Below are 22,005 nucleotides of genomic sequence, written 5' to 3' on the forward strand. Positions count from 1 at the left end.
CTAATATCCCTTGAAACAACAATGTAATCCCCTGAAAGGATGACTACTACGAAAACTGGCAGCAGGTGCACAAGCCTCCAATGTTGATGATCCCCCATTGTATAAAAAGAACGGATCTTTCAGCAACTCTTCCGCAGACGGCCTAACAGACACGGGAAGCATACACTTTTCGATTATATCCTTCACTCTGGAATCCTTTACCTTTCCGAGCGATGCAGGCTTTACACCGGTGTACACTTTCTTAAATATGTGTATCGGAGTGCTGCATTCCATATACGGATATTCACCAGTAACCATCTCAAGTAGACACATCCCGAATGCATATATATCCACTAACTCATTGTATTCCCCGTCATAACACTCTGGTGCCATGAATTCAGGCGTACCCTTAGCCTCTTTCTCTTTCACAAAATCACCCTCCATAAGATGAACCACCAACCCAAAATCTCCAAGCTTGACTTGCTTCCCATCACTATCAACAAACACATTGTCACACTTGATGTCTCTATGAATAATCTTCGGGCTCTGGCTATGTAGAAAGCTCAAACCTTCAAGAATCTGCTTCCCCCAATTCTTGATACTCGCCAAATCAACGCCAACGCCATTATCATACTTCGATATATACTTTTTCAAGCTGCCTGAAGGGAATAACTCGGTGATCATGTTTAGGGTTTTGGACTTTGAATCAAACCAATATCTGAAACACTTCATAACCCTTTCATGGTTTAAGGACTTCAACAGAATAGCTTCAGAAAACAACTTTTCGGGGTTTTTTAACGCTTCATCTTCTCCATAATAAACGATTTGGTTCCATGCAACTTCTATTTCCTCAACACGATCATACCCTATATACACTTCTTTGTAAGCACCACCACCTAACAGTTGATCATATCTAATAAACCTACCACATGGAGATTTCTCTACAACTCTGTATAACTCGTAACCCATTATGGAAACAAGTAGAGCTTAAATTCAAGATTAGTGGTGTTCAGAGAAAGCTTCAATTGCAGCTGAGAAAGAATCCATTACTAATGAGAAACTTGGTTGAAAACACATGAATTGTTTCTTTGATAGCTTCATATTGGACATTGATGGGAAATTTATCTGGTGAATTTTCTTCAAATTCTCTGACTTAATGCATTAAAGTGAAAGAAGTAAAGAGTGGATGAGAAACCCTAGAAATTTAGTGAAATTTATATAGAGGTAGAATTTTGACTAATCCGAGTCCAAGTGAGAATCAGGTTAATGAAAATTAGGGAAAAAGTTTCCTCCTAATTATAACAGGATTAGGATTGTGAAGAAAATAATTAAATTTAAAGTTTTTTTTCTTGGGAAATCAAGTTTAAAGTAATATCTGCTGTTCTCATAAGAAAAGTTTCTTTTTTTGAACAAAGAGTGGTATAAAAATTAAATTAACAAAGGGTCCCTTTTTTAAAATTAAATAAGGTAAAAGATTAATATGCACTAAGATCTTAATCTTTTCCAATTAGTTAACCTAATTTGATTTGGATTGGGAAAAAAATAAAAGAAAGAAGACATTTGGACGTCCAAAAATTTCTAGATTCTTCATAGAAAGTAATAGTTAGATTAATTTATTTAAAACTTAGTAAACATTAAGGGTGTGTTGGGTATGGAGGAAAATGTGTTCTTGGAAAATAAGTGAATTTCTACTTATTTTCTCATGTTCGGTTGAGTAGTGGAAAATTCACTAAGTAAATTTCTTACTTATTTTCTAATGTTCAGTTGGTTGGTAGAAAAAAAAAATTCGGAAAATATCCACCCAAGTCCCACCTAAATTTTCTATTTCATATATTTTATTTTACTTTTATAAAATATTTATAAAAAATAGAAAAAAAAATTCTTACTCACCCCCACCCCCAAACTATAACCCACCACCCATCCCACACCAAATTTAACCACACAAAATTTTCATTTGTATAAAAAAAGTTTATAAAGGTAAAATTAAAAATGAAGTAGAAAATTCGGGAGGGGGGGGGGGGGGGGGGGGTGCAGGCCGGAGGACGGGTGGTCAGAAAATAATAAAAGAAAGCTTTTCAAAACTTTTTTTTTTAAAAAAAATTAATTTCTTTTGGAGGGTGGGGTGTCATAGAAAACCAAAAAAAAAAAAAAAAAAAAACTTTTCAAAACTTTTTTATTTGAGGGGGTGGTGAGGTATTTTGGGGGGGGGGGGGGGAGGGGTGTTGGGGAGGGGGTCATGGGCGGTGGGTGGCGTAAAAAAAAAAAAAAATTTTAAAAACTCTTTTTAAGAATATTTTTTTTTGGAGGGGGTGGGGGGAGGGGGGAGGAAGGGGGACGGGGTAGTGTAAAAAATCTAAAAATAATAATTTTTGAGGGTGGTGGGTAGGGGTTGTGGGAGTGGTTCGGGTTGGGGTTGGGTGGTGCTAAGGTGGTTGGTGAAATGCCACTTGTGGACTTGTTTTTCTAAAAAATATTTTTCAAATTTTTTGACTAAACGAGTACATCAGAAAATTGGAAAACATTTTTCAGAAAATGTATTCCTCCATACCGAACACACCCTAAAATAAAAATGTGGTCATTTCCCAAAAGAAGAAGAAAAAAACATTGTTTTGTTTAGTCACAAAGAATGATTTTAACAAAATTACTTCAAAAACTAAGTTATTGTTAAAAAGGGTAAAAGAATCCAAATTGAATGTGTTTCAATTAAGTAATATCTGCATAAATTATTTTATTAAGCGGGATAAAATGTGAATAAGAATGCGATATTAGTAATGCATGGATAAAAGTATCAAAATGACAAATCTAACCTTCGTCGTAATATAAAATTTTATTTTTCTTAAAAGTATTTAAATACTTTAAATTATGGGGCGGAGGAGATTGGGACGGTACAGAATTATGAAATTGCCAACTTGATGAAGGCTTTCTATCTCTTCTGGATGATACTATCCTTAATTACAAGTCTAAGCTCTGGATAACAAACAAAGTACAATACAAAAATCTTATCTTTGCTCCAACTTACTGAAAAGCTACGTTGTCCGGACTCCTTAAAAATGTCTATCAACACATATCGGATCCTCCATAAATAGTACATTTTTGGAGGATCCGTCACGATTTCGGTAACAATCTTTTTTTCTCTTCATTTTTAGCATTCTTTATAAGAAATATAATGAAGGTTATTTTATCTTGACATTTTGTTGTACAATTGTTAATTGCAAACGTTTTGTGTTATAATGAGAGGATAAAAAAAAATGCGTGCTCGTTTTCATCCTATTTCATGTATGTATAAGAAACTTCTCACAAACTCTTTTGGAATCAATGCGGATTTAGCTAAAGATAGGACATCATGAATGTACGAGACAATGTCACTGAAATCAATAGGATATGAACGATTTCTTTTTTGTGAATTGTACTTCATTTATTCTTGGAAACCATAGGATGATCAGTTCCAATAAGGAGAATTCTGATCACATTGTTCTATAGTTTCATAAGATCACAAAACATATTAAGGATGTAACTTATATATTCCGACAGTATCAAGGAAATTTTCCCTTTCAATATATAAAAGTTAAACTGGTGTACTGAAGGGAGGTCAAGATTAAGGACTAATCTTGGTGGTACTAGTGTTGTGAAGGACACAACAAGAAAAGCAATCAATGCAAAGACAGTCAAATCCACAATTTGGGCAAATGCATTGCTGCAGCTTTCTGATTGGTGATCTTGTCCTAATACTCCATGGCGAATCATTTGATGAGTCACAAAGCTGGAAGTAGCAAAATGAAATGAGAATAGCAAAGGCAATAACAGATGCTACTTGGATTTTAGCCATATGGATATTTTTTTTTTTTTTTTGGCAATAAATTGTAAATATTACCATACCAGCAAATTGGATACACCTAAAGAGCACCTCACCTCTCACTTCCCATTGCTAGGAATAGAGTAGGTAGGCCTCAGCACTAGTTACATATGCTATCAATAAAAACAGTACACTTTCTAGCTATTCTATAATCTCTAAGCATGTCTACTCTTTCCCTAACTGTAGCCTTTATCTGTAGGATTGTAAATTTTGTATTCACACTTTGTCCTTTAAATATCATCCCATTCCTAGCCTGCCATGTATGGTACAGGACAGCCCCATACCCAGCAGTCAGAAAAGTTTTATTCTGTGTGAGATATGCCACGTAATATATGTGTGAGGGGCTCATCAAGTGACAAGTGGATTGTGGGCCTCTTGCTAACAATAGAATCAAGAAGAGAGAGAAATATATTAATTCCTATAAAAATGTATGGTCCCAGCAGATTTATCCTAAATAAAAATATAATAAATTGAGGGCTCCACATTCTCTTTATTGTTCGTTCATTCCAAAGACAAAAGGAAATGACTTTTCTTCTTCACCCAAGATTCCATCTTCTTCCTTCTTAACTAAAAACAATAGAAATTCTGTTCCAACTAATTTTTTCCAAAATTAAAATTACATGTCCCGTCATAGTAAATTAAACATGCAAATTCTTTGAAGATTGGTGTTCAGTTTTGGCTGTCATCTTGCTGATATTAAAAGAAAAAGTTGACATCTGATGCTAAAAAAGAATAAAAAATTAGTTCCAGATATTGATTTTTTCTATCTAAATCAAGCTCAATTACTTGGATCTTCTCCTGCCACTTCCATTTACTCATGATTTCCAGGTATGAATCTTTCATGGTTCTTTCTATATTGCCCACACAACTAAGAAAAAGAGAATACCATATATGTTTGACAGAATTTAGATTTCTATGAATCTTTTTTGAATGTCATTTCTAGCATCAAAATACAAAAAAGTAGTTGTCCCACTAATTTTTACTGCTAAGTTGTATATACTGCCCAAAAAATAAATTATGCAGTAAAATTTGCTTGAAAGATCAAATTGAATTTCCTTCAAAGATCTGGTTGTTTGAGCCTTGGCTTTGAATGCGAGCTTCAGATTGCAAACCCAAACTTTGAGTCAAAAGCTGGGTGAAAGTATTGTGTGAATCTCCATGTGACTGCGTATTTGGATTTTAAAAGAAAAAAACAGTTTAGGGCGAATAAAAAAAATAAACAGTGACTAAATGGGTAACTTGATAAAGAGAGATCAAACCTCTAAACTTAATCCCCTGGTCTCATGTTGTATTTGTTGCATTGAGGTTGATTGGGTGTTAAAAGTCACTGCCTTGGTATTCAAAGATTGATGCTCATGTGTTAGTCCTGCTCTATTTTTTAATGCCTTTTGCGATGCTCTTTTCTTTCTTTGCTCAATTTTTGGCTTCATTCTTCCATATCCATTTCCCTTCCCTTTCTTTTTAATTGGATCCAAAACTCGATCCTTACACCCTGTAAAAGGATCAACAGATGAACTGAATTTGTGCTTATCTTTATCACGATCTTCACCATATAATTCACTTTGATGTTTTGTAATCTCAACCTTTGCTTGATACAAATACTTTCTAGCAATTTCTTCGGAGTCCATGTCATTTGCGGCTAAAGTCATAACAGTAAATGACTCTTTCATTAGCCCATTCAAGCGAATTGCCATAGAAGATTTTACTGTTTCATTCTTTTTGGTGTACTCCTCAAATCCATTCCCATGCTTAGCATTCTTAGACCATCTTTTCAAAATGTATTTCTCAGGGATACAAGAAAAATTCAACTCAAAGAATAAAACTTTTAGTGCGTGAGAACACAACCAACCCATGGATTCATACATATGGCAAGTACAAATGACAGAATTGTCAAGCGAATTGAACTGGACAGTTTCAGTTTGCCCACTTTCACCTTTTAGAATTGTATATTCAGTAGTAACCCCCTTAGTTGCAACATTGATCACTTTTTTGGTTGTCCCTTGCAAGAACTCATATTGAAATCTTGTATAAATTCTTCTTGTGTAAACACTGGCTGCATGCTTTAATATCCCACAATCCTCTATGGCAAGTTTAGGGTCCCCTCGAGATTTGTAATCCTCAGTTGCTTCAATATCACGCATTTCAGTTGTTCGTTGCTCATAATGCTTTACAAACTCGGTTATACTCATTGTCTTGCATGACATTTCTGTGAAGACCCTATTTGTGCTCTCACTTCTTTGAGTTGATTTAATGTCTGCTGAAAAAGTAGAACGACTAAATGCAGGACACCACTTTTCCCTCAAATCATATAACTTTTGAAGCCAAGTATTACTCGCACAATCCCAATCACTTATCATTTTTTGCCATACTAACTCAAATTCTGATTCCGAAGTGCACCTCCATAAGAGCTTATCAAAACAGTTCCGAAATCCAGATTTAAAGTAAAGTTGTGGTATGTTCTTTTGAGCATTCCTGTCAATGTGCCATTCACATAATCGATGACATGTATCAGGAAAAACCTTTTTAATGGAAAAAGCTATGGCTTGAGCTTGATCGGTGAAAATTATTTTTGGGGCTCTTCCTCCCATTGCCTTCAAAAATGTTTGAAATAGCCAAATAAAAGAACCAATAGTTTCATCGCACAAGAATGCACATCCAAAGAAAACATTTTTCCAGTGGTTATTCACCCCAACAAATGGAGCACAAATCATGTCATATCTATTAGTGCGATATGTAGTGTCAAAAATCATCACATCCCCGAAACACTCATAGTGCAATCTAGATATACTATCTCTCCAAAAAAAGTTGCACAACCTGCCATCATCATCAACTTTAAAAGAGTAGAAGAAGTTAGAGTCCTCTGATTGTAAATGCATGAAATGATTTATCAAAGTTTGAGCATCCCCACTACTAATCATGTTTCTCTTATGTGCTTGTATAAAGTTATGTGCATCTTGTTCAATAAACCCTGCATTTTCGATACCACCCGCTTCATTCTGAAGAAATCGAACAACTTTTTTTGTTCGAATTCCAGCATCAACCATAGAACCAAGAATGTTTTTAGTAGCACTTGTAAGCTTGCGACCAGATTGTATGAAATGTCTCAAATTATCTTCTATCATGGGATGGTTATGCACATCACTGAACTCACATACTTCCCATATCTCATTTGAAATTTTGAATTTTATACGAGCCAAACAACCACATCTATATTGTAATCTTTGTCGCTTCCTTTCTTGAAAAGGGGAGAGGTTATCAGTTTTTCCTTCACAAGAACAAAGAAATAAACACCTTGTGATCTCTTTATTTCTATTATAAGTCTTTGCTCCTTTTCGGATACCAAAACCTTTTGCCACGGCATATGAATTATAGGCATTGTATGCTTCCTCTTCAGAATGAAATTTCATACCAATCTCAAAGACAAAGTTCTTGTTAATGTTATACACACTATGCGCTCTTGTGGAATATTCTTGATCGTTAACATAGGAATCTACAACAGTAATATTTAGATTATAAGTATCCAAACTCAAGAAATAGGTAAAATATTAATAAAAACTAGTTAATATAGGACCTCCGTACTTGAATTAAGATAATCTCATATAAGTGAAATGTACTACCTTCTTGGGCAGAAGGCCCTTTGTCAACATGTGCATCCTCCATTTTTTTTTTATTTGACCCACAATCTGCACAAGAAAAAATTATACATTAAAGACTAATTTTCAAAAGTTACTAGTGTATAAAAATATCAACATATACTTTTTGTGATATTATAAAGATTCTACTTAAAATATATTTGAATATGTGATTCTCCAGTAGTTTTGAATGTCATTTTTTTGGATCATTATTTGGAGTTGATCTTATTTCTATTTTATAATAAGTAATGTTTTATATTGCAGGATCTTCCAAAAAAGTTATGAAGGTCATGCATGACAATAATGAATGACATACAAAAGTGCTCCACATCAGTGAGCATTAAATGATTTTGCACAAAAATAAGCAACATTTTGCTTCCAAGTTGTGTATAAAATATTTTATCCTGATGGTATATATGTACCAAAATAAGATTCAGCTCTTCATTTTCTTATTTAAAAATTTGGCAACAGAATGTGATTGTAGATTGAAGAGAAAAAAAGAGAAGAAATAAGTTCATAGATTTATACATTTAGAAGAGAGTTTCCTGTAACTTTACTTGACTAAGGATATCTCTTTGAGAGTGCACTGATCAGCAATGGTGTATTTTTCTTTGGGTGAAATTTACTTTACTTGCTTCAACTGTGATCTACAAAGATCCCAAATAAAAGGAGGGAAAATAGTATCTGGTTCCCTCCATTGCTGTTGTACGTATTATGCAATGTTTTCTTTTCATTTGGTTTCATTTGTCATTTGTAAAAGTAGGGAAGGGGCCCACAAATAGCACTTCATGACCACAAGAAAAAAATGAAAAAAATAGCACCAAGGATTACGGATGAAAGGGGATATGATAGAAGTGGGACTCACACACTATTATTTTTCAATAAAAATTACCCTCACATGTCAAATCATATTTGTGCCTCACCCAGAATAAAACTTTTCCGGCAGTCACTACTTCCTTCTTGAACTTGCTCCAATGCCTTTGATTTATCCTCTGCAAGAATATTTGAACGTTTCCCAGAGATATTGTGGTCCCCAGCCAACTTGCTATATCCTGCCATACCTCTTTGATCCATCCACACTCCACAAACAAATGTGCAGCATCCTCAGGCCTGTGTATTCCACATAACACGCATAAGTCATGTCTATGCCCAACTTAATCAGTCTAGCTCTAGTAAGTAGTCTCTGTTTCTGGGCTAGCCACAGTAAGACTCTATGCTTAGGTACTAACACTTTACTCCATATCAAAACAGCCTCATCTAGTTTAGGTCTGTCCCCTAGCAATGCTATATACCCTTTAGTCATGGAGTATTTCCCAGTTCTAGTAAGGCAATACCTGCCATTGAGATACCAGTTCCTCATGCCTTGTTTAATCTTGTGCAATTGTTTCCAGTACCAGCTGCAGTCCCGAGGTGGAACATGGTTCCAAAAATCGTCCTCACCCTTATATCGACACCATGGACCCACCTAACCCATAATTGCTCTTTTCTATTCATGTATAACCAGATCAATTTTCCAACTGCTGCTATATTCCAAATTCTACAATTTTTAATATTATGTCCCTCTTCCTTCTTAGAACAGCACAGGTCATGCCAAGACACCAGGTCATGCCATATGGATAAATTATAAATGTTGAAGCAGCTAGTTAATTTTCTGAAGAAGAATGAGGATGTCTTAGAACATTGTATAGGTCCTTTAATTTCACCACCTAGTGTGTCGGTTAGTGTTGCCTAGCATTGTGGAGTTTGGTTAACTATGTTCTATGAAAATTGGATTGCTGTTTCTGATCATATTCCAAAGGAGTATTATGCGTATATGCCCTTGGTAATGCCCTACCATCTTATTGTTTTTTTCTCAAAATTTTAGGGAAATACTTCATGAACAAAGAAGGTGTTATATTTTAATTTGTACCAAAATTAAAGTAATGGTCTATTGCTGCAAAGTAGGGGTGTACATGGACCGGGTTGGTTCGGATTTTTTAAAGACCAAACCAAACCAATTGCATCGAATTTTTAAATCTATACACCAAACCAAACCAACAAAAGTCGGATTTTTCAACCTCGAGTTTTCTCAATTTTTTCGGGTTGCTTGGGTTTTTCGGGTTTTTCCGGTAAAGTCTTCATACAAAACATATAACTTGTACTTCAAATATTTCTTTAGTCCCAGTAAGATACGACTATCTAATTAAGATATTTATTAAGAAAATAACACAAAACGTGATGAGAGATGACATTGTACTAAAATATTCAACGAAAAAAATTAATGAAATTGCATAAAATAAGATTTTCATAATCTAAAAGTACGAAGTCATGCTACAATAAATACAACTAATTTATAAGGCATGTAGAAAATGATCATAATCTTAGGGGTCGTTTGGTTCAAAAACAAATTACGCTGGGATAAGTTATGCTGGGATTAGTTATTCCGGAGTTATTTTTTATTGACTGTTTGGTATGTTGGACTAAAAGTATTATACATTGGATAATTTATAAAAAGAAGAGGTTTCTTCCTTATCCCGGATAACTTATCCCGGGATAACTTATTCCACCCCGTAAGGGTATAAGTTATCCCAAGACTATTTTTACTCCCCGGATAACTTATCCCATGATTACTAACCAAACGAGGGATAAGAAATTGCTAAATTCTTATCCCAGGACTATTTATGTTTATCCTTCATACCAAACGACCCCTTAAAGTACTAAGTCATGCTAAAATAAGTACGGCTAATAAATATTAATTACACGACTAGATATTAAAGAAAAAAAATAAAATTAAGTTATGTATTTTTACTTTCTAAACTAATATAAAACTAAAGAATAGATATCAAAATTATTGTCATTCTAGTGTTAGATATGAATTTTTTCTGTTAGCATTAGTATTGATTTGATTTTTGTTGAGTTTTATTTGAGTTACTAATATCATTGAGCTATAAAACTTATTAAACCATTCAAAATTCTAATTCCAAGCTTGAAATAATATGTTAAAAGACAAAAAATTATGCAAAAGTTAAAGAAACATTTATAAATTACATTATAAATAAATATTTCTATGTATAAAATATGTTTGAAATTTTATAAATGTAATGTCGGGTTGGTTTGATTCGGTTTGACTTTTTTTAGCTAAAACCAAACCAAACCAATAGTGTTCGGGTTTTTCTTTTTAAAACCAAACCAAGTCAAACCAAACCACTAGTCGGGTTTTTTTCTCAGTTTGGTTCGGATTATCGGTTTGGTGCGGTTTGTCGGTTTGCTTTGTACACCCCTACTGCAAAGTCATAAAACTTGATTTTGTAACCAAAAGAAACCCCAAGCCCTGCACCAGTGCACCATTATCGTCCACAGACTAGAAAGGAAGAAGTACGAGACGATAAGCCACTGAAAACCAATAGGTTATAGACGATTTTTGTTTTATGAACAAGCTTATTTGTACTTCAGTTATTCTAGTAAACGAAAGGATGCCTGATCAGTTACAATGAGGAGAACTTTCATAATGTTTATATATATTAGTGATTTAGCTTATACACATCGATAGTGTAAATTCTTTTAGACTATCAGTGCGTTTTAACCTGTTACTTTTAGATTAACAGGTTACTTAGCTTTATATTTCGGGCTGGCAAAGGGTAAGGATTGTTGGCGTCATTAGTGTTGTGAACGGGTGCAGCAAAAGAGGTACATGTATTGGGCAAATACATTGCTGCAGCTTTCTGTTTGCCCTTGTTCTGCTGCATGCTGAATACTCTGCCTCTTTATTTACATTTGTGGAGTTACAAAGCTGGAAGTGGCAAAATGAACAATAATGGCAAACACAATAACTACACAAGCAACTTGGGTTTTAGCCATGGAAAGAATCCGCGACTTTTGTAGGACAAAAAAAAAAAAAGTTGAACCAAACTAATACAAAAAAAAAAAAAAAAAAACATAAATAGGATTCACGCACTAATTTAGTGCGTGAAAGGACCAAACTGCAAAAATAAGAGCTTGGCCTTTCACGCACGAAATTTGTGCGTGAATGAGGCCTACATTTTATTGGGCTCAGATCTTTGTCTCTTCTTTGCTCTCTTTCCTTGCACCATCTTCAACCATTCCCTACATTTTCTTCTTATTATTAATTACTTTTCCTCCTCTTTTTTAATTTTTTTTTAATTTTTTTTTATGGTGAACAAATAAATGGGTCCTTTTTTTTTTTTTTAATTTGAGAATCAAAGAATATTGAGAACACATATAGATTTTTTGACAGTGCACCTTTTATTCTTTTTTAATTCTTCTTTTTGTTTTCCTGTTATTATTCTGCTAGGATCTTGGTCTATCTAATACTGTTTGATTTATCTTTCTCTGTTTCACTGTGTATAGTTCATTTTGGGGTCCGGAACCAAAATGACTCAATAAAAAATCAAGTGAACCAAAATACCCCAACAAAAAAAAAAAAGTTACGGAGACGGAGCCGTTAACTGCTTTAGCGCAGTATTTTACTACGCTAAAGATTTTTTTTTTTTTTTTTTTTGCATAGCGCAGTATTTTACTGCGTTATAGCTAGCACTGAAGGAAAAAAATTTGGTAAACCTTTTTTTTAAAAAAAAAAAAAAACTTAGTGTTTTTTCCATACTTTGACCAACGATTGTAAAGTGGTCAAACTTTAGATGGTCATAACTTTGCGTTGGTCAAAGTATGGAAAAAACACTAAGTTTTTTCAAACAAAACTTACTTCGGGCACCTTTTCAACCCCTAAAATGACTATCCGAACGTCTATGTATCCTTGATGTATTGGGCCTACATTATTGTACGCAGAAAAAAATATCAGGTTCTATATAAAATATTAACGTTTTGGAGTCTTGACACACGACTAATCGTTGGTCAAAGTATGAAAAAAACACTAAGTTTTTTCAAAAAAAAAAAAAAAAAAGTTTACCAAATTTTTTTCTTCAGTGCTAGCTATAGCGCAGTAAAATACTGCGCTATGCAAAAAAAAAAAAAAATTCTTTAGCGTAGTAAAATACTGCGCTAAAGCAGTTAACGGCTCCGTCTCCGTAACTTTTTTTTTTGTTGGGGTATTTTGGTTCACTTGATTTTTTATTGAGTCATTTTGGTTCCGGACCCCAAAATGAACTATACACAGTGAAACAGAGAAAGATAAATCAAACAGTATTAGATAGACCAAGATCCTAGAGAATAATAACAGGAAAACAAAAAGAAGAATTAAAAAAGAATAAAAGGTGCACCGTCAAAAAATCTATATGTGTTCTCAATATTATTTGATTCTCAACTTAAAAAAAAAAAAGGACCCATTTATTTGTTCACCATAAAATAAAAAAATAAAAAAAAAAGGAGGAAAAGTAATTAATAAGAAGAAGAAAATGAAGGGAATGGTTGAAGATGGTGCAAGGAAAGAGAGCAAAGAAGAGACAAAGATCTGAGCCCAACAAAATGTAGGCCTCATTCACGCACAAATTTCGTGCGTGAAAGGCCAAACTCTTATTTTTGCAGTTTGGTCCTTTCACGCACTAAATTAGTGCGTGAATCCTATTTATGTTATTTTTTTTTTTTTTATTAGTTTGGTTCAATTTTTTTTTTTTTTGTCCTACAAAAGTCGCGGATTCGCCATGGAAATGCACACACCTGATTGTTCAAGTAAGATCATGTAGGAAACTCGCAAAAAGGTCATACTTCAGTTGTGTTTTTGACTATTATCTCTAAGATTTTCTCGGTTGTTATTCAAATAAAGCTCCAGGATTGGTTTAATCCATAATATGGGCATTCGAAGTCAATGGCCCATTTAGCATCTTGTTGAAAAGAGTATTTTCAAGATGATGCAATCCAAGTTACCTCAAGGCTATCTATGAGGAGCCAATTCCAAAGCCTTCAAGCCTTACGAGGGATATTCATGAAGATGGAAGTGTTTGAGCATACGTTGATGCCTTCTCGGGGATTCCAAGAGTTGATGATTGCATGGGGGAACGAAACAGCGAAGGAAGGAGGTGAAGACACCACCTGCGAGACACAGATGGTGTAGCAGGTGTGACCTGCGTCCTACTGTTGGGACGCATCTCTTGTCAGCCAGCCTAGTGTGGCTATTTTTGCAAATACGGGAAGAGTCACTTTTGGGCCTTCTTTGTAATAATTTAGCCTAGACTATAAATAGCTAGCTTAGGTCATTTCATTCCTTAGATTATGTTGAATATTGTTGAGAATACTCTTTTGAGAGCTTGTGAGTGCTTGTTGAAGCCTTTGTTTAAAAAAGGTGAATTGCTTGGGAATCTAATTCCCTTGAGGTTTACTTCATAGTTTAGGTGCTTGTTTGGATTCCATAGTTGAGAGTTTAGGTTTTAATACAGCATTTGCTTGCAATTATCTCCATTCTTGTGTCTATCTTTTGTCCTTTAATTTCTTGTTGTTTCTTTCCGCATTCAATATTGTATCACAAGAGATAGAGAATGATACATAGCTCTACTATTATATATCTTGGAACATCAATAATGATTACATTGACATAACATATGTCGTTTCTAGTCTAGTATTAATGCTCAATAGTATTAAGTGAGAAAAAAAATTCATTTTATTTCGACTATATAAAATAGTGGAAGAATTAAGGGGGCTAGAGGCAGAGGAATAAACCAGTAAGGTTATGAAATTTTGCTTGATTTAATTGTAGGGGAATTGTGACAATATATAAAATACAGGCGGATTCAGAAATTTGATTTTATTGGTTCTAGAAAAGGCAGTTTACTGGATTTCTAAATAAATTATTTATATATATTCAATGATTTCCTTTAACACAAATGCAGGACCCAAACTCCGCCTTTCAGATACCTTTTTTTGTGACAAAATAACTGGAAGTACTAAATCTATATAGATGCAAGAAATAAGAGTGTTTATTTATTTATATATCATCATACGACAGATAGATGTTTTCCCTTAATTAAAGCTGGTAAGAACAACCACAAAGTGATGATTTTCATAAGAAACCATCCTTCATTCAACAGCAATTGCATGAAAAAAGAAAGTAGAAACAGAGGACAATAAATATATAGAGCTTAATAGATAAGCTGACCATATAAGTAAGTGTAAGTAGTGATTCATTAGCAACTAGAGCAATCACAGAAGCAGGCAGCGCAACGGCAACGCATTAGTCTTCTAATTGTGTAATTACTCTTTTCCCAATTACTTGAATAATTATACTTATTTGGAACTGCAGAACATTCACACAGCAATGAAAGAACAATAAGGAAGGCAACTAACATAACTACTCTCCAATTTGCCATGCCTAAATTGAATTAAGTAGAGTGCTAATTGGCCCAGATATATCAAACACAAAGATTTGCGTAGATGTTTATATATAATTCCTTGGGAAAAGCACTCTTATTATCTTATGTTTTTGAGTGTTATTAGGGTTATATTATATTAATATTAGTAGTTGTTTATTACAATTAACGACTATGCTAATTGGCCGGCTGGTGGTGCTGGTGCCATTTGGCGCTTGAATACAAATACTAGCTGATGTCCGTTATCATATTTTGAATGAACAATTTGATGTATGTGCTTATATACATGCTGTTTCGAATTTTCATTCGGCTCGGGGAATGAAACTTACACTGAGATGTTCATGTATTTAGTAGGGAAATCATTTTTCTGAGAAATATATATATTCTTCATTTATAGGCGAAAGTTATCTTTCTTATAATTGTTTTAGTAACTCTTGGTTTAATATAAACTATTAAACTTGTTCCAACCATCACTACGACAATATTATAATTCTTAATGCTCAAAGATTGAGACGAACACTACGTTAAAAAAAGACAATAATACCACCGCATTTTGTGCATGAAATAAATCTTGCAAACTCATGAAATGAACAATTAGCAGACTAGTTCCAAAATACTGTTAATCTGACTCTAATATAGTATTGCAATATACAATAAAGTCTGCACATTACATTTTGTGCTGCATATTTCTTATACAAAACGTTCACCTGAATTGAAGTGATCGACTTCAAATGCAGACCAAAAACAGACAACGTAACATATACATTAATTAGTTTCCACTTCTCTGGTTCTATTTTCTGCTACATAAAAATTTAATTACTGGATATAAGCAACAATAACAGTAATATCATCAACTTTTCCTCCTTTATGTATTTGACTAGGCCATTCCCTATCAGCTGCTCTTGCAAAAGGTGTATCTGCAAACCTATCAAATGAACTATACAATGCAACATTCCCAATTTGACTAGCCAACTCCTCTGCCTTCAACTTCTCATTGATCCCTCTTTGAACAATTTCCTCAATCTTACTTCCATTTATATTATCAAACATCCCATCCGTTCCAACGATTAAAATATCATCTTTTTCGATGTTTAATTCCATCTCGTGAGCAACACTAGGATTATCCCTGCAGTTTCCCAATTGATATGGAAAATTAAAACTCCGTTCCTGTATTGGTGATTTATATATAATTCTCCCCTTCCGAATTAGGAAAAATCCACTGTCACCAACGTTAGCAGCACATATAGTATTTTTCTCGGGGTTTAAGGTTATAATACAAGCTGTAGACGATCCTTCAGAGTTTGTATTTCTATAAGCTTCTTGAAGAACCCTTTTAGGGTTCACGTGACCCTTTGGTTCATTATTTGTAGCGATAAGTGAATTTTTCATAAGCTCTCTCGCGTAAATTCCAGCATCAATTCCCTTTTTAGCCCAGCCACCAACGCCATCAGAAATGCCAATAGTTTGATATAATTCATAGATAAAGTGTGCATCTTCACCTAGTGGTTTCTTTGGATTTTCTTTGGGTAAGTATAAAGATGCAACCACCATTTTTAGGCATGGTAATTTGTTACTACTAAATTCGAGTCTCTCGTTGATCTCGAGAAGTTCATCTACCTTCTTGATTGAATATTGATCAATATGACCTAATGTTGTGTCGATTGGAAAACTGAAGTACAGATCAGCATCATGACTATATTTGAGTGTCTTCTTGTTGCTATTAATATTTTCCAGTTGATTATGAATTTCATAAGAAGAAAAGCCGAAGTACCTCTTGTGCGGCAAATTGAAAACTTCATCGAACTTGTTGAAAGGATATTGATCATGACCTAATGATGATATGCATGCACCCATATTTGATGCGTTGATTTGCAAAACTTTTTGGAAATAAAGTGAAAAGTGAGGTGATGAAGTAGTGCTTGAAGGGTTACTATATTTATACATGGTAATCCTAGTTAAAGTAGGTTATGGAAAAACAGTTGTTGGAAACTTTTTAAATGGAATTTAGAACATGGAGTAATAGATACGCGTAGTAACTAATCCTAGTTAAAACAAGTTTGGGAAACAGAAGTTTTTGGAAACTAAATACATTAGCAATTTTTGGTAAGTATCAAAGGCTATGATTATCATCAGGCATTCGCTAGAAAAATAGGATGCAACCCAAGCAAAATCCACTTTTTTCTTAATATATAACAAGGAAATTCCAAACCCTAGACATAGAATTTGATTTATGCAACAATGCAAGAGGTAAAAACAAAATTAACCTCAGCTGCAAGATATTCGACCATAGTGACAGTGGTGTAGCCAAGATTTTCATTAAAGGGGTTCAAAAAATGTAGAAGTGAACACACGAAGAAGTCAAAGAAGGTCAATATCTACTAATACCTGCCTCCGTTCCTGCATAGCGGCGAGGTAATCCATAGCTCCGGCACTGACACGCTCGGCGTACTTGTCGGCTTTAAAGATAATCTTCTTTGTTTCAGACGTAGTCTTCTTTGCAGCTCCTGAGAGTACTTTTTATTCTAACCGGAAATGGAAGACCTGAGCGTATTTTCGATCGGGTTAAATAGGTGGATTTTTAAAGAAATAGATTATTTAAAATTAGAGGTGGGTCATTTGATTCTAAGTTTGATACGTGTTCCTTGGTCAAAACTAAGAGCAAATTTGTGCCAAAATATAATGGGAAGGGTATATTTGGACAAAAAGTATAATGGTAGAGCCAGGGGTGTTCATGGTTTGGTAATTTGTTTGGTTTCTATCTAAAAGATAATCAAACATTAGGTTTTTTCAAATACAAGAATCAAATCAAACTAATTACCTCGATTTATTGATTAAGTTTTTATCTATTTTTTCGGGTTTTTCAGCTTTTATCGATTTTTAATAAGATTGATTGATCTGTTAAATATAAATGCTCATTTATAAGATACTCGTTGCCGTTGGTAGACATCCCTAGAGACTAAAGTACATGACAATTAAATTAGTATACGAAGTGAAGGAAGTATAATTTACTCTTCACATGATATAGATGTTACATTATACAGTCATATTATCCTAGATACTGCTCATACATAAATAATTAAAACTAGTAAAAACAAACTAATTGAAACATATACATAAACTCAATAACGTTACCTGCAATTTGTGAAAGCTCAAAAAATTTGGTCTTATAATTGCTCTTGAACCCATCCAGTAGAGAGGACCTTAAGAGTAAGTGTTGAATGCCAAAGGTCCCCCCTGTAGGCTATATAAGAACAATTTTGTTCTTTTGAATTTTCTTAGTTAACTTAGGATACTAGTAAAGTACTGTAATACTTTTAAAATAAAACCCAAAAAAATATATGTGTGCGCGTAAGTGTGTAAAATTATAATTTTTAGATAGTATTTATATGATGCGTTTGATTCAGGATTTTTTTCCGATTATTTTTTACTTAAAATTACTTAAAATCAATATCAAATCAGCTGCAAATGTTGTCGGTTTTTAAAATTAAAAATCAAATCAAATCAAACCTAAAACATATCGATTATTTTTCTTCGATATTTCGGTTTGGTTATTTAGCAGTATTCCGTGAACACACTAAGTATAACAAGGGATATATTTAGGTGCCGTTTGGCCATAAAAATTATTCACTTTTTTCTGAATTTTTTTCACTTTTTTCCGGAATTAGCGTTTGGCCATGAACTCAAAAAACTTATTTTTCAAATTTTTTTAACTTTTTTACAACTATATTTTATCAAAATCTACAATTTTAAAAATTATAGCCAAACACAACTCCAACTCCAAAATTCAAAAAAAAAAAAAAAAAAAAGAATGAAATATTTTTTTGGTATTTATAGCCAAGCGGCACCTTAAACTATTTGCAAAAATAGTAGAACGGGATATATTTGACCCATTTTCATAAAACATAACAACCATCCAACAAGAATTGTTGTGATGGACCCTGCCACCGTTGACTATGGCGATAGACGGAAAATTTGCTGTAACTGTGAGAGGCCGTTAAGAGTGTGTTTATGCAGCATTATCCCATCGGACCCAATTGCTACTGTTAATACTCGAATCGTAATTCTTCACCACCCACATGAGCAACGACATAAGCTCGCTACGGTACCCGTTTTATCTAAGTGTCTCGGGAATTGTGACGTTATTGTTGGTCGGAGATTACGTTACGGTGTTTCAGATGTTCTTGATTCGCTACATGATGATGCTATTCTTAACCCTAATTTCACCAAAAGAGCTATTTATCTATTTCCTGGTATGAATTACAGCCCCAATTTAAATGTTTACTTTATTTTTTTGAGATAAGGGTCAAATACACACCCAAACTATTAATTTTTTTTAGTTTCATACCTACATTATCACTACATTATCAGAAGGTTGAGAAAACTACCTAAATTATTACTATCTGATTTGCAAAATACACCTGAAACTACCTAAATTATCAGAAGGTTGAGAAAATTATTATTGCAAAACTACCCAAACTATCTCTTTTTTTTTAGTTTTATATAGAATGTACACTCTCCATTTTATATAAAAATGTTATCAAGTGTTATCTATGTGGATAAATAATGTCACAATAGCTCCTACGTGGAAATTAATAAAAAACTATTTATTTTAACGAACAAACTGAAAAATAATAATTTTTGTAAAAAAATATAAAAAATTATAGAAAATAAAAAAATAGTTTAAAAAATGGAAAAGTTATTTTTTTTAAAAAAATATGAGAAAACTGATTTTTTAGTTTTCACATTTAAAAAAAAAAATCAACTTTTCCATTTTTTAAATTATTTTTTTTTCTGATTTTCTAAATTTTTTGATATTTTTTTTACCATTTTTTTTTCATTTTTTCTTAAATCCAGATTTTTTTTTAAATGCTGATTTAAAAAAAAATAATGCAGTTTTTTATTAAAAAATATTATTTTTTAATTTCGATGTAGGTGCCACCATAACATTACTTATGCCATGTGGACAATTTTTGAGAAAAATTTCGAACTTTTCCACTTGTCTTTTGGAGAGTGAATTCACACATTTAGTTCAAGTGTGTTTTGCAAACTAGATAGTGATAGTTTAGGTAGTTTTCTCAACTTTCTGATAATTTAGGTTTGAAACTAAAAAAAAAAGTGATAGTTGGGTTGTGTTTTTGACCCTTTATCTCTTATTTTTTTGGTCGGTTTCAAAAAAAGTGTCTTTCTGTATTCAGTAAGTTGACAATTCCAATATTCTACTCTCTCCTTCTCAAATTATCTATCGTGATTATTAAAAATAATTGTCTAAAATTATTTGTCATTTTAAAAGTTGAATACACAGTTAATTTTTTTTTTTTTCATTTTATGCTTAGTAGAATTTTGTCACGAAGATGGCACATAAATAGACTAAACTTTCTATGTTTAGTAAGTTGACAATTCAAACCTGACAAGACAAGATTCAAAGGATAGTTTTGTATATTAAACATCTTTAATTTAAGACCACAATATTCAAAAGTCTCGTTTTATTCCTTAAACTTTGTGACCAGTCAAACAAAGACAGTTAATTTGGGAGGAGGGAGTATTTTTTAAGTAGCTTGTGTAGTTCTAGTATGTGCTTAAATTGATAGAACTGTTTGAGGGCGAGTATGTTATATGTGTGTCAAGAAAATTTAACTACTTCAGCTAAAGACTGTTTTTGAAATTTTATTCCTGATGATAATGTTGAGAATCTAGGCGCAGTGTTGGTACAGTACATTTCTTGGGATTAATCTGTCTTTAGATACAAATTAAAGTATAATTGAGCAGAATGGTTATTGTGGATTCATATAGCTAGCGGGAACTAGTTGGGATTGAGGTTTTGTTGTTATCTGTTGATAATTTGAGAATAGTGTATTGCTATATCTAGCTGAATTCTACGAATGTTTTTGTGTATTGCTATATCTAGCTGAATTCACTGAAGCTCATGCATCAACTGCACTTTTCTCTTAAAGCTCTGGTAGACTTTAATGCTTTTCTGTGCTTTTCCCCTTTCACAATAATGCCAAAATAAATCTTAAAGGAGAAGAAGATACTGAATTTGGTCATATTTTTAAGCTTAAACATGACTAATTTTTTATGTGTTGCCATATCACAAGACCAAACTCTGTCTATCTAGGGATAGAACTCAAAAAACTCTTTTGACTGCTAATATCTGGATCCTCATGCCGTAATTATTCAACCACGTCAAATGAAAAATAATTGGTTGATGACCACATTTTTATATACACCAACCCCCTCTTCCCCTCTAAACCTGCAGGATGCACACCAAGAAAAACAATATTCTTCATTTCCTTTATTTCTCTCAGATTTTTCTCTCCGCTTGTTGAACTAATGGAAAAAAATTTATGCGATCGTGGCTCTTCCAGGTTCTGATACATCTCCATCTAAGGAAATCAACCATTGGAAATCCTCTCAACATACTGTAGAGACGAGTAACTGTGTCTTGATTGCTTTTGACGGAACTTGGAAGCATGCTCGAGAGATGATGCGTGCAAGCTTATCATTTTTGTCCAAGTTTGCCGTTCAGGTTCACTTAGACTATGATGTTGGCAATGACGGTGGGACTATTTTTAATTCTGATCTAATTCTTAGGAAGGAACCATTTAGTGGGTGCATGAGTACCATGGAGGCAATAGCGCATTGCTTAAGGATCCTTGAGCCTAATGGAATTGATATAGAGTCAAGTTTGATAGAGGTCTTAAGAAGTATGGTTAAATTTCAGGCTTCCTTCCTCAAGCCTATGAAGCCTAGGCCAAAGTTGATAAAAGCAGGACGAGAGGGAAAAATATAATTGCTCTGTTCCATTTTTTTGTGTTTTTGAAGCAACATTTAGCGCGAGAATAGCCTCAAAGCTCTTTAGGTTATCACGTACCAGACTGCTCAAGCCATCCAGCATGTACTTGGTACTTATCCAGATTTCACAGGTTTCAACTTTCAATTCATATATATAACTGATGGTTTTTGTTAGGAAATTATATATCACCGTTCTGCTGGTTCCTCTGAATACCTTGGCTTGATACTGTGATGCTTATATGTCGTCTAATATGTCTAGATCCTTCCTTATCAAAAAAAAAAAAAAAAAAAAATCTAGATTCTTTGATATGTCAATGTTGTTGTGCTGAAGATCTTGTATGGTTAAAGATATCTTTATTTATTGAGTTTTTGGATCTGTATAGATGTTACAGTATAACAGGCTATGGATATACTTTTCTGGCTATTTTAGATTGGCTTTGAAGTAATTAAGTAGCTAATTCAAGTGTTGTGAAGCTAAATGTTTGCAAGATTTAAT

General features: G+C 33.4%; 3 protein-coding genes and 1 long non-coding RNA gene across 4 annotated transcripts; 2 read left to right on the forward strand and 2 right to left on the reverse strand.

Annotated features, from left to right (window-relative positions):
* LOC132050719 (serine/threonine-protein kinase WNK8-like) lies at positions 1-948 on the reverse strand. The gene has a single exon (XM_059442089.1). It carries the CDS (start codon positions 946-948, stop codon positions 1-3), a length of 948 nt encoding a protein of 315 aa, XP_059298072.1.
* Positions 949-4,287: 3,339 nt separating this feature from the next.
* On the forward strand, positions 4,288-8,209 carry LOC132049108 (uncharacterized). The gene is made up of 2 exons (XR_009413050.1): positions 4,288-4,660; positions 7,729-8,209. It is a non-coding gene; the product is annotated as an uncharacterized LOC132049108 (long non-coding RNA).
* Positions 8,210-15,533: 7,324 nt separating this feature from the next.
* LOC132050720 (probable protein phosphatase 2C 55) lies at positions 15,534-16,571 on the reverse strand. Its single transcript, XM_059442091.1, has one exon. The coding sequence runs from the start codon at positions 16,569-16,571 to the stop codon at positions 15,534-15,536; it is 1,038 nt and encodes a 345-aa protein (XP_059298074.1).
* Positions 16,572-18,567: 1,996 nt separating this feature from the next.
* On the forward strand, positions 18,568-21,999 carry LOC132049110 (tRNA-uridine aminocarboxypropyltransferase A-like). The gene is made up of 2 exons (XM_059439781.1): positions 18,568-18,967; positions 21,083-21,999. Exons 1-2 carry the CDS (start codon positions 18,649-18,651, stop codon positions 21,505-21,507), a joined length of 744 nt encoding a protein of 247 aa, XP_059295764.1. The 5' UTR covers positions 18,568-18,648; the 3' UTR covers positions 21,508-21,999.
* The last annotated feature ends 6 nt before the right edge of the window (positions 22,000-22,005 follow it).

This window comes from Lycium ferocissimum, chromosome 3 (genome assembly GCF_029784015.1).
Source record: "Lycium ferocissimum isolate CSIRO_LF1 chromosome 3, AGI_CSIRO_Lferr_CH_V1, whole genome shotgun sequence".
Classification (NCBI taxonomy): domain Eukaryota; kingdom Viridiplantae; phylum Streptophyta; class Magnoliopsida; order Solanales; family Solanaceae; genus Lycium; species Lycium ferocissimum.